This window comes from Papaver somniferum, unplaced genomic scaffold (assembly GCF_003573695.1).
Source record: "Papaver somniferum cultivar HN1 unplaced genomic scaffold, ASM357369v1 unplaced-scaffold_32, whole genome shotgun sequence".
NCBI classification, from domain to species: Eukaryota; Viridiplantae; Streptophyta; class Magnoliopsida; order Ranunculales; family Papaveraceae; genus Papaver; species Papaver somniferum.
Genome location: NW_020643262.1, coordinates 1,670,765 through 1,682,829, shown reverse-complemented (window position 1 = coordinate 1,682,829; position 12,065 = coordinate 1,670,765). Strand labels below are relative to the sequence as shown.

At 37.3% G+C, this 12,065-nt stretch overlaps 3 protein-coding genes across 3 annotated transcripts; 1 reads left to right on the top strand and 2 right to left on the bottom strand.

Moving 5' to 3' along the window:
- Nucleotides 1-459: 459 nt before the first annotated feature.
- LOC113341868 lies at nt 460-1,303 on the bottom strand. Its single transcript, XM_026586585.1, has 2 exons — nt 1,031-1,303; nt 460-912 (listed from the first exon to the last, which is right to left on the bottom strand). Exons 1-2 carry the CDS (start codon nt 1,301-1,303, stop codon nt 460-462), a joined length of 726 nt encoding a protein of 241 aa, XP_026442370.1.
- Nucleotides 1,304-4,399: 3,096 nt separating this feature from the next.
- On the top strand, nt 4,400-5,322 carry LOC113341866. The gene is made up of 3 exons (XM_026586584.1): nt 4,400-4,426; nt 4,625-4,705; nt 4,801-5,322. Exons 1-3 carry the CDS (start codon nt 4,400-4,402, stop codon nt 5,320-5,322), a joined length of 630 nt encoding a protein of 209 aa, XP_026442369.1.
- A 5,515-nt stretch (nt 5,323-10,837) lies between these two features.
- Nucleotides 10,838-11,628, bottom strand: LOC113341865 (protein MAIN-LIKE 1-like). Its single transcript, XM_026586583.1, has 2 exons — nt 11,344-11,628; nt 10,838-11,248 (listed from the first exon to the last, which is right to left on the bottom strand). The coding sequence occupies exons 1-2, from the start codon at nt 11,626-11,628 to the stop codon at nt 10,838-10,840; spliced, it is 696 nt and encodes a 231-aa protein (XP_026442368.1).
- Between the last annotated feature and the right edge of the window lie 437 nt (nt 11,629-12,065).

Here is a 12,065-nt window from a genome sequence, read left to right as displayed (position 1 = left end):
CTTAACATGATCCTCTTCACATCGTTGTTTAATTGCTTTTCGTGCTCTATCTGTTGCTTTATAAATGTAGCCTGAAGTTGACCCATCACCGTCAACTAACCGTAATACCTTTACCAATGTCTCCATGGCTGAAATTAGCTCTTTCCCATCCTCCCAAAATGGTGTTCCTTGTATAAGCTCTTTGACTATGTCAGCAACAACTCCTTTGATGTATGACATGTTTCTATATTCAACCGACACGACCAAGTTTCTCAAACCATCTTCAATATCTGAAATAGATTGAAGCATAAGAAAGTGAGACTCAAATATGGTTTTAGAATACTTTCTCAAATCTTTCTTGGTATGCTCTATCATTAAGTCCAAAAGAATGATATGCCTATAGAGATGGTCATATATCTTTCTTGCTTTGAGAAAAATATCTCGAACCCAATCAACAGAATCGTATATATCCTCAAACAGCTATTGAACTCCATGAGCAGCACACTTTGATTTGATTATGTGGGAATACTCTTCCATGATCAGGTTGCAAGCAAGTCCATAGTTTGAAGCATTGTCGGTCACAATTTGCACTACATTTTCAACACCAATATCTTCAATAACTGATAAAAGTACCTCCCTTATAAATAAACCTGTGTTCGGCTCTCCGGATCTTTCAACTGATTTTAAGAATACTTTCCCTTTTGGTGAGTAAGCAACCACATTTATAAACGATTGTTTCTTCATATCTGTCCATATATCTGACATGATAGTGCATCCAGTTAAACTCCAAGATTCTTTGACTTCATTTACGTAACGTTCCACATCTGCTTTAGTATTGACAACCAATTTGGTTCGAAGAGTAGAATAACTAGGTAATAAATATCCAATACCATAGTCCGAGACAGCCTTAATCATCTCAATAAACCCTGGTGTCTGTATAACATTAAAAGCAATGTTATTCAAGAAGAAACAAAGAGCTACTTTCATGTCCACCGCATCTTTATCCTTTTTGCTTAGCATTGCAGGTATTGAAGTTTGGTTCTTCACGAACACTAACACTGCTCTCCCCAACTCTCTCAGTAGATGATCTATCTCTTTTATTTCCACTAACAGTAACACCGGTCTCCCCAACTGCAATAACAGCTAATGCTTGTACTTCCTCAGGTACTTGTGCACAAACAGCAATGTCACGGCCTTTAATACATGATAAATAAGACTTCACTCTTGTTATTCCTCCAGTAAAATCTCTTTTGCAGTACTTACATTTGAAACGGTTATTCAGTTTCTCTGCATATTCCCAAAATTTGTCTTTTATCTTCGTCATCTCCTACCAAATACATAATGAAACTAGTTTTAAGAATCAACAAAACTAGAGAAAGAAAGTTGAAATTCTTATATAATTATATTAATTTATAAACATATGAATCCAAATCAATCCCTCATAATATTATTCATAAATCTATAACCTAATTCATTCTTCATAATATTATTAATCAACTAAAATTGCAATAACAAAATATCTAATCTAAGGATATAACCAATCAGGGATTCAATACAATCCAACATAAATCAGATCTAAATCTGTAATGCAACATCATGGATTGATATTCATATTGCACCACACAAATTTAATCAAAAGTATCTATAAATACACATACTATTGGTCCAATTGAATCCATAAAATCAGATTGAAACCAAACAAATCAGAATCAAACATAAAAATACAACACAAAATAGGGTTGATGGAATCATGCCATACCTTGTCGCCAAATTATAGGATAGAAATCCTTAGAAGCAGATATTCAATTTACGGTTTTGAAGACACTAAATCATAGTTTTAGTGTGCCGCAGATGCAGTGAGACTGAGAAGTAGAAGAAGGTAAGAAGAAATCCAAATTCACTCTCCAAAGTTTCTATTTATACTAAAAAAAAGTCCGAAGTCCTAACCCTATTTTTCCCGTCCGAACTTAATATATTTTGATTTGGTACGTAAAAGCCGTGAATAGTTCGGGATCTTCATATAACACGCGTACCTGGGTCGAACTTTCAATAGGTCACCCGTATGATTCGTTCCCGAGCGATACGGAATAATTCGCCGAATTACTAACTAGAGTCCAGCATTATCTCCTAAATAAATATGTACCAGGTGTTCCTGATTAAGGAAGAACTCCGTCTGAAATAGTTCATTATTCGTTAGATAAACACCATAAGATTATAGATTGTGCAAGAAGAATATATGATAAATACTATAGCTTTATATAATGGTAATTAAAAATTATTAGCCAATTTTTCATCCCAAAGGATGTCGTTCATTTTGTAAGTATGTATGCTTAAAATTTTATGTCTCCCGCTTTGCACAAGTCAGCATAATTTGACAACTCAATTCATGATGTAGGATGAAACAGTCGCCTAAAAATTGTTGTATCTCTAATTTCAAAGCTTTAATGCAAGATTTTTTTAGACGATACTTTTATTTTTTCATATTTAATTTTGCAAGTATCGAATTACTGAATTATTGACTTCAAAGTACAATGAAACCTCTGATTAAGGTAATCGAACTCAAGATTAGTACAACCTTGATTTTACCAGAAACACACTAAACAGGTGTCTGACGATGCCAATAAACAAGGAATTGAGAAGAAAAAAGAAAAAAATCATGTTTCTCTATTTTTCAAGGCTGAATTGGGGACCCTGAAATAGTAATTGGGGACCCCTAGCTACAGGAGAAAAAAGGTCATGAAATAGTAATTGAGAGTTATCCCTTATCCCACTTTTTTAGAAATGGCTAAACTACCCCTGGATTATTAGTGTTAATTGAGTGTTGATTAGTTGTTAATTAATTTGGGTAGATTAAAATCAGATTTAGGGATAAAAATTTGATAAAAGAAAATTTTTGTTTTTGTGTTGTGGAGAAGAAGAAGTTGAGTTTTGGGGAAAAACTTAGGGTTATTTGAAATGAGTGATTCTAGTGGAGGAAATGATGTTGGTGAAGCTTCAAACAACAAAAATGATTGCGTTGATGGCAAGATTGTCTCAACTAATTATATGGATTGGATGTTTGATGAGGAGATGTTGATAGAGGAAGCTATGAACAATGGTGCAAATGAAGATCTCATTGCTCAAAATGAAGGAACCAACACTCAAAATGAGGAACCCCAAGATCTAAACAATCAGGTAAACTTCCTATACTCTTCAAATCGCATGAATGGTGCTCCAAGTGGTCGATTCATGGTCACTATGCAACAGCTTAGTTGAGGGTCGTTAGGTCGTGAGTATAATTAACTAACGACCCTGTAGAGTCGTCAATGAATTGGCACCAAAATAAACGATTCTATTGTTCAGTTATGAAAAATCATCAATGAGGTTCCTAAAAGATGACGACTCCATCTTTTGGGTCATATAGAGTCGTTAACTCTATATATTTAGAACCGAACGACTAAAAAACCTTTTAATCTCTGTAGCTATCACTCTAAGGGTCGTCAGTTAAGCATTACTATATACGGACGACCCTTTCATATTAAATGAGAGTCGTTTTTTTATACACCTTTAATATTGACGACTCTAACTGTTTTTATTTTTTTAATAATTTCTGATTTCATAGAACCATTTCATTGAATTGTAAAAGTCATACATCTTTCATAGAGTTAAATACAATACATGATAACGATGCACTTCTACACTCAATCATAAAGCATGTAATTATACATGGTTCCATTGAAGATAAAGTAGCAACATGTAACTCAAACTTTTTCCCACGAAGCACCTCGTAGTATCCATACGCCTTCTTCATCTGAAAATGAAAACGCAAATATACTTAGTTAGTATCGATCAAAGCTTTGGATAAGTTTTACCTCTTGTTTAAATACTTACTCTTATAAAACTCAGCATATCCGGAAAGGATTCCCTTACGGCCGTAAATTCTCTTTTCAAAACATCACACTCGAATTTTATCTCCTTGAAGCGTTCCTTGACTTGTTTCAAAGACCTTGAGTTGCAATTTTCGTCAAATGCCACAAAAACAATGAATACGCGGTTCCACCAAGCATCCGATGTTTCATCAATGTCTTTTTCTAGACTTCAAAGTGGTTTGTGACTGTCAACCAAGCTCTCGCAATGGCGCAATTCTCTTCGGAAGTGTGGGGAGTAGTCATGGTGTTTTCTCTTATTTTGAGAAGGAGAAGAGAAGGTTGATAATTAGGGTTTTGATAAGGAAGAGGTGAGATATGGGTCTCTATTTATAAAATTGAGCGACCCAACTTCCTCAACCACATTTGGTTGAGTTAAATTCTCCAATAAATGCAAATTCTATCATGAGTCGTTACTAAAATTCCTTTACAACTAAACGACTCTTAGACTCAGTATATTTCGTCGTCAGGTTGGACATATATAACCTTACGACTCTAGAAGAAAACCGAGCAGAATGGTGTATATATATTTATCAGAAGTGGTTAGTGTACACGGAGAGTCGTCAACCTTTGTTAAAGTATCGACAATTGTCATTTTAGCAGATTGACGACTCTAATATAAGATGAATCAAAGTCGTTAACCTGCAAAAGATTTGTTAACGACTTTATGTGGTGTCGTTGATATGCATATAATATCTTGACGAACCTCTAATTTAATGGTTTTGTGTTTTGTTTTTTAGTTGGTAGTTCGACAATGCTCCCAGCCAGAACCCGTATCTACATTGGGTCCGGATGCCTCCCAACACTATATGACTGATTTGGTACGTTTACCTTAACCGAGTCGATATATTTATATATTAAAATAATTTTACTAGTGATCTCATGGTTGTCTAATTTAATTGTTTGCTCAATGTAGACATGGGAAACCAAGGATGACATCAAGGAATGGCTTATCCCTAAGGCAAAAGAGAAGATGTGTGTGGTTGTTCAAAGTAGACACGTCGATGGTAACAAGATGGAAATGGTATGCGAGAGAGCGGGTACGAAGGGACAAAGTCACAAAGGAAAGAATTACAAGTATGAGAAGAAGACGACTAGGGTCTATAGAACAAATTCGAAGAAGTGTGAATGCCCGTTCAGGATTGTTTTCAAAAGACGCCATGAAGCCGATCTATTTCGATTGTATAGTATTCCGGACGGTCGTTACAACCATCCTCCACCCACAAAGTTATATGGACACCCTTCATATGCCCGGTTGAAACCACATCAGATGGATAAAGTTAGGCAGATGGAGGGATTTAGACCACTTAAAATCCTAAATGCAATAAGGGCGGAAGATAAGGATAACTTGTCCACCATTTCCACAATCAACGCCGCCAAAGCAACAATTAAGAGAACTGGATGGGATGGTAGGTTCATTATGCAACAATCAGAGTAGTTAGCAGAAACTCTTAACTACGCCATGCAAACTAAGGTGGATCCGGATGAGAAAGTGACTCATATTTTTCTTGCACATCCAAGGATGATGGATTTGGCTCAGTATTTTACCAGGTTTTATTCATAGATTGCACCTAAAAGACAAACAAGTATAACATGCCGATGTTGAACGTGGAAAGCCATACTTCGGATAAAAATTCATTCACCGTTGCATGGTGCTTTATGGAAAAAGAAGAAATAGAGGACTATGTTTGGGCGTTGGAACAAGTGAGGTTGATTTACCGTGGAGAAGAGATGCCACAGGTTATATTTACGGATAAAGATTTTGCAATTATGAGTGCCGTTCGTCAAGTCTTTCCACTTGCTCAACAATTTCTTTGTACGTGGCACATCCAAACCAATCTTTTTTCTATTTGCAAGAATCAAATCCAAAAGATCCATACTAAGAAGGGTAATCAATGTTCTAAGGAAGAAGATGAGCGTTTAAGTAAACTTTCCAAAAAAGAGCGAGCGGAAGAGAAAAATAAAGAAAAGGAAAAATACGATGAAGAGGGGGATGTATGGAAAGTTTTTTGCCAAGATTGTGGCTATTTGGCTCATTCGAAAACAGAGGTTAAGTATTATGCCAACTTGCAGAAGTTTATTGATGTTTGGAGAACGAATCATAAGAAGGTTGTTGAGTATGGCCTGAATACATGGTTGAATCCTTGGAAGGAGAAGTTTTTTTATGCATGGACCAATAAATACAAGAACTTCAAAAATGAGCCTACAAGTCTTGCAGAGCAGTCTCACGGGTGTTTGAAAAAAAAAATTGGATCAAAATAGGGGTGGGGTAGTTATCGTACAAGAAGCTATTCACGAGCACGCAAAGGATGACCTAAGAAAAATAGTCACTCAGATGGAGTTGAGTAAAGACCGTTTTTTGATGCAACACGTAAGGGACAAAGCTTTGTTACGGTTGGTAGCACACTAAGTATCATGGTGGGTAATTAATTATATGATGGATACGCTTATAGATTTTAGAGATAAAGCGGAGGCGGGAAAGGTGATGAATACGAAGTGTAATTGTACAACCGATATTTGGCTCGGCCTCCCTTGTAAACATAAACTTTATGGGTACAAAGGTTCCATTCCTCTTGAAGATATCGATCCATTCTGGCATCAACTTTCATTCATCCCAAAGCCCACGGGTTTAGCCGATGAAGAATTTGGAGACTTGGAGATTGGCAAGTACATTAACGAAAAATGAATTGTGCAGGAAGACGCATTTTGGTTGCTAACTTGTGGCCGACCTCCCGTAAGAGCTTGGGGTTTGAAGAAGAGGCCATCAAACAAAAACCACCAGGAAGACCGACAATTAAAATGTCATTTAGAGAAACTGTTAACAATGACAAGGGTTGCGATAGAGACCTATCACGTCATGAGCATGTCCAGGCGGAATATGAGGAGTACGAAAAGTCTTTAATTCCTAAGAAACGAGGTCGGTCAAAAATGCAATAAAATGAAGATATGGATATTATTGAGCATGTGGTCGGTACCCATCAAAGCCAAACTAGTGGTATGGTGACGATAAGAGGTATAAAGGGTAATCCTAAGACACCTAGGGATTCGCAAGGAAGACCACATCGTGTTGCTTACACTTTGTACAAAGAGTATACCGACCAACTTCCTTATGTCATCTTAGATCACCTTATATCCACCGAAGACGTTGATGGGGATGGGAATTGTGGTTACCATGTGGAAACCGAACAATTAGGGCATTTCGAGCAAGCCGACGAACTCAACCTCACCCAAATCGAATATGCAAGAACAAGATGGCGGCTAAACTTGTGGAGGAAAGAAACTCTATTTAACCATGATCATGCAAGGGGATTCAAAAGAGAAAGAATTGAAGTTCAAAGAGTTGGTATCTAACGTGAAATGGCGGAAGGGGTCGAAGACGGCCGGTTATAAGTTTTGGATAAAAATGCCTTTTGGCGGTCAACTTTTAGCGGAAACATTCACTTGTGTTGTGATTGTATTCAGCAAAGGCTATCCGGGTGGCTCTTGTATGTACGTACCCTCAAGAACTAGTTGCGAGGCGGTGATAAAGAAAAGAAGAATTGTAATGGCACATGTCAACGATAACCATTACATAGGTTTGAAGATTTCCGAAGAATGTCCTCTACCACGGGTGGCCTATGGTTATTGGGGAGACTACACCAAGGAATGGACACACCAGTACGAGTATGGAATGAACATGTGGAATGCTTTGGAAGGAACACCAAGTACAATGCCTGAACACGTTGACATGTGCGACTAAATGTGGAAGGAGTTGTTTTGTTTTTGGAGCTTACTATTGTGAAGCATACTTTTTGGATGTTTATATTATCACTAATACTATGGTCTACATTTAAGAAATTTAGGATAACGACTCTTGCCTTATAAACTTGAGTATTTAAGTAAGTATTCATATATATAAACGACCCATGTAGTCCAAATGTGATGGTCTCCTGCATGTTTTGGAAATTAACGATCGTTATCGAGCCCATTAAAAAATGAACGACTCTTATCATAGATTGTCGAAGTCGTTAATTGATTATCAATAAACTAACGACTCTGTCAGACCATAAACGAGGGTCTCCTGGATGTTTTGATAACTATGGGTCGTTATCGGACCCACTTAAAAATGAACGACTCTTATCATAGATTGTCGAAGTCGTTAACTGATTATCAATAAACTAACGACTCCTGGATGTTAGTATGACGGAGATTTATTTGAAACAGGGTCGTTAGTTTGCTAAAATTCAACCCTAACGACTCCATAAATATACCTTCAACGGCTCTTTCTGGAGATACTATTTCCCAAAAAAATAGCCATTGGGCTATTTTCTATATAAAGATTCAACCATTAACTGTTTAATAGAACTTAAAACAATCAAAGTGTATCATTTTCTCAATGGCAAGTTTGTCATCAACTATCAATTTAATTGAAAGCATACTTAGAAGATGCAAGTGACCAACCAAATCAATATTGTCAATTGAAGAAGAGATACGCAAAAGAAACATGCGACCTACTAAAAAACCATACACTTTTACGCCATATCCTACGAAGGAAGAAGAAGAGATGAGAGATGCGCGAGGTTGAAAAACGAGGAAAAGAACAAGCACATCTCTGGGAAGTATTCAAGCAAGTCGAGGAAGAGACCGAATGGGTTAAAAACTATTACATCGTGAAAGATCTTCCCGAAGAACATCAAGATGAGAGTATATTTTGGACTCAAGTTGGTTGGAGTCCTTTCGTCAATTACCACAAGAAACTACGCTATGATTATCTACCGTCCCACATTCGTGATAGGATAATTCACGTTATGAGATTGTGCACCAAGTACAACGAGTTTCTCAATAGGTACAAATGGGATAGACGTGCGGACCAAGCTGCATATACCAAATGGAGAGGAGAGCAGTTTTATCACATCGAAGTCGTAATGGTAGTTGCCTCTCGCACAAAGAAAAGAAATAACATGTAATGTAGATCATCTGTAATGCAATATAAAAATTTATTCCTATGCTACTATTTCCAAGTTTCTAGTAAGTGTCGTTAGCCTTTATATAGGTAGTATAATGATGAGTAAAACATTCTTAATTTATATCCTAACGACCCCAAGTGTATGGATTTTCCCATGCTACTATTCCAATGAAGTCGTCATTTATTTAATTTATATCCTAACGACCCCGAGTGAGGATTTCAAAAATTCCGACCGTTGGAATTTTCTTCTATATAATACCACCCTCTTCTCATGAAAAAATTGCCAAAAACCATCCATTTTCTACCAAAGTACATAAACTTTCAATAGCAATGGCGGAATGGGAACCTTATGAAGATTTGTGTCTTGTGAAATCGTTTTCTAATACGTTCCGTGAACGTCCGAATGAAATCTATTCAATGTTTTGGAAGAGAGTTAAAGAGTTCTTTTACGGGCGTACCGGGAATCCGAGTAACCGCAAATGGCGGGACTTAGAATTTCGATTCAACTACATAAAAAGTGCAATGCGAGAGTATGTAAAGTTAGAAATATGGTGTACCAACATCATCCACAAGCTCCTCTTAGAGAAAAAGTGAGTAATCCGATAATATTTATACTTATGGCATCGTTAAAACTTCGCATACTAACATTTACGAATTCACTTAATTTCAGCTGGAACGTTTCAATGGGCTATGGAGGATTCGTAATGGGGAAACAAAGTTCATTCACCACAAAAAATATACGACGTTATACCGACGTGCGAGGAGGTTTATCGATGAACACTTGATGTGTCAGATTCTAGATTACCCATACTAATCCTCCGTTGTAGTTCAAATTCATCGAAGAGTCGTCAAATTTAACAGATGGGTCATCAATGCAGATCCGTTCACTTTTTATATAAATGTCAACGACCCTTAATAAAATCAAACAGAGTTGGTGGTTTGGCCTACCATGAGTCGTTGGTCTACAAAAATTGTCTTGACGACTCTAACATTCACTTCATTACCATAGGTTTTGAGTCGTTGATCTGCAAAACTTTTGGTGACGACTCTAACACTCAAATTTAGAGTCGTTCATCTGCAAAACATTTGCTGCCGACTCAAACAAAAAGTTGGCATATTTTTCGGATTTTCACATCATTTTAACATTCATATAAGCACAACAACTTCTAAACATAGTTGTAAACATAATTAACACAAGATATCGATAGTACGAACTACAGAAAATAATTGTATTTAAGAAAGACGTAAGTTAAAGTCGACAATACTAAAAGATATAAGTTCTAGATGTTAAACCATACACTTTAAAGTTATAGACATAATTTCTCCTCACCCACGACTACCACCTCGACCTTGGCCTCGACCTCCTCCTTGACCTCTCTGGCTTCCCTGACTTGATGACGTGCATCTTTTCTTTGAAGGACCCTGTCCAGGACTGCCCCTTGGAGAACCAACTTCTTCTCCACTAGCTTGATCATCACCATCTTCCTTTCCTTTACCCTTTTCTACACGTTCTTGTCTTAGTTGGCTAGCTATTCTCCTTGTCCTCTTACATTGCTTTGCTAGATCAGCAAACATTTTCTTTGCTTGTGGATTTTCAATGTGTTGGCAGTACTCAGCTTACATACGACTTTGCTCAGGTTCTATCACTTCTCCTTTGTCCACTTTGCAACAAAATGACTTCATCAAAATCTTCACCCGTTCCCTCTGTTTGCATTCAAATACTGATTAAGATTAACATAATTAAAATTGTATATAAATGATTAACACAATTCGAAAAATAAGTACTTACCACAAGCTTAAGAATGGAAGAGTCATCTCTAGTGTCGGTCGTAGAAGCAGAGGAAGATGCTTTGTTGCTCCTCCTACCCGTAGTCTGATCAATCCTTATCACCCGACCGTGGGAGAAGCCTTCATACCATGGCATGTAATCATCGCTTACCTCATGACCTTCATTAACATGCTCCCACCAAGAGATGTCTACCCTACTAGTAGCCAAATTCCTATTATTCTAATGCTCAGTCTTAGGCTCAGGTTCGTAAACAACAGCCAACACCTTTCTGTCCGGTGGTACATAATCCTCATCAGGTGAATCTTGAATATACCCAAGCTGACGTATTACTCTATTCGGATTGTTCATTGAGTATCCATAAGGGTAAAACAGAGGGCCATGGTAATATGCAAGATCTTGGATTCCTCCTACTCTATCTTCCTTATAGGGATCAAAGTTTACCTCTTTTCCTGTCATGTTGTCCAATTTTTGGCGCATGGCTAACAACTTCAACTTCTGAGTTTCCTCCTTATCCTGACTTCCACTGTACTTGTATCGAGTTCCTCTTGGTTTAATGTTGTTCCATGTTGGCTCCAATTGGATGTCTCCATCGTCTTTGATAAATGAGAGGAAATGCTCGTAAATCCACACCTGAAACAACATTAAAACAATAAAAGAAAGTTAAATCTAAAAATATAGAACAACATATATTACAAACAACGAACAAATTTGATAACTCAAATTACCTGAAGTAAAGCCAAATTCCCGTTCATTTGAGAAGTTCGTTCTCGGGAAGCCTTTGCCAGCTGAGCGTTCAAATGTGCTACTATGGCAGTCCCCCAAGAATACTTACTCACCTCCTCCAAGGTATCCAAAAGTTGAAGAAGGTTGACGCTGACTCTGTTTCCTTTGCTATCGGGAAATATAACCGAAGCAAGGACATACAAAAAGTATGCGGTTTTCGTCGCACAAACTTCCTTTTCAGAGAGTAGTTCATTGTCTCCGTCTTTCTCAAGTGACCCCGCATACATCTTCCTAATTTCCTTAAGTTTAAACTCTTTATTTGGGTACTTATTTCCCTTCACAAAAAGTCCATACGTCGTCTTTTCATCCCATCCAAACAACTTCTCCGTCAATTCATATATTTTTTTTCCAATCTAGGTTTTTCTTGAACTTGTCACCCGTGGATTTCCCCTCAACCTGCAATCCTAGAATCTGTTCTGCGTCTTAAGGTATCAACGCCATCTCTCCAAAAGGGAATTGGAAAGCATCGACTTCGCGTTAAAACCTCTCAGTAAAACATGATACTGCAGCCTTGTCATATGCAATCACGGAGTTTTGAACAGCAGCATACAAACCTGAGTTTTCAACAATGTCTCGCACTCTTGCACGTTCACCTTCTAGGAGCCGTTTTTTCATTTTTGCATAAGAAGATTGGTGTCTAAAAAGACGTGTGGCATTCTTATGA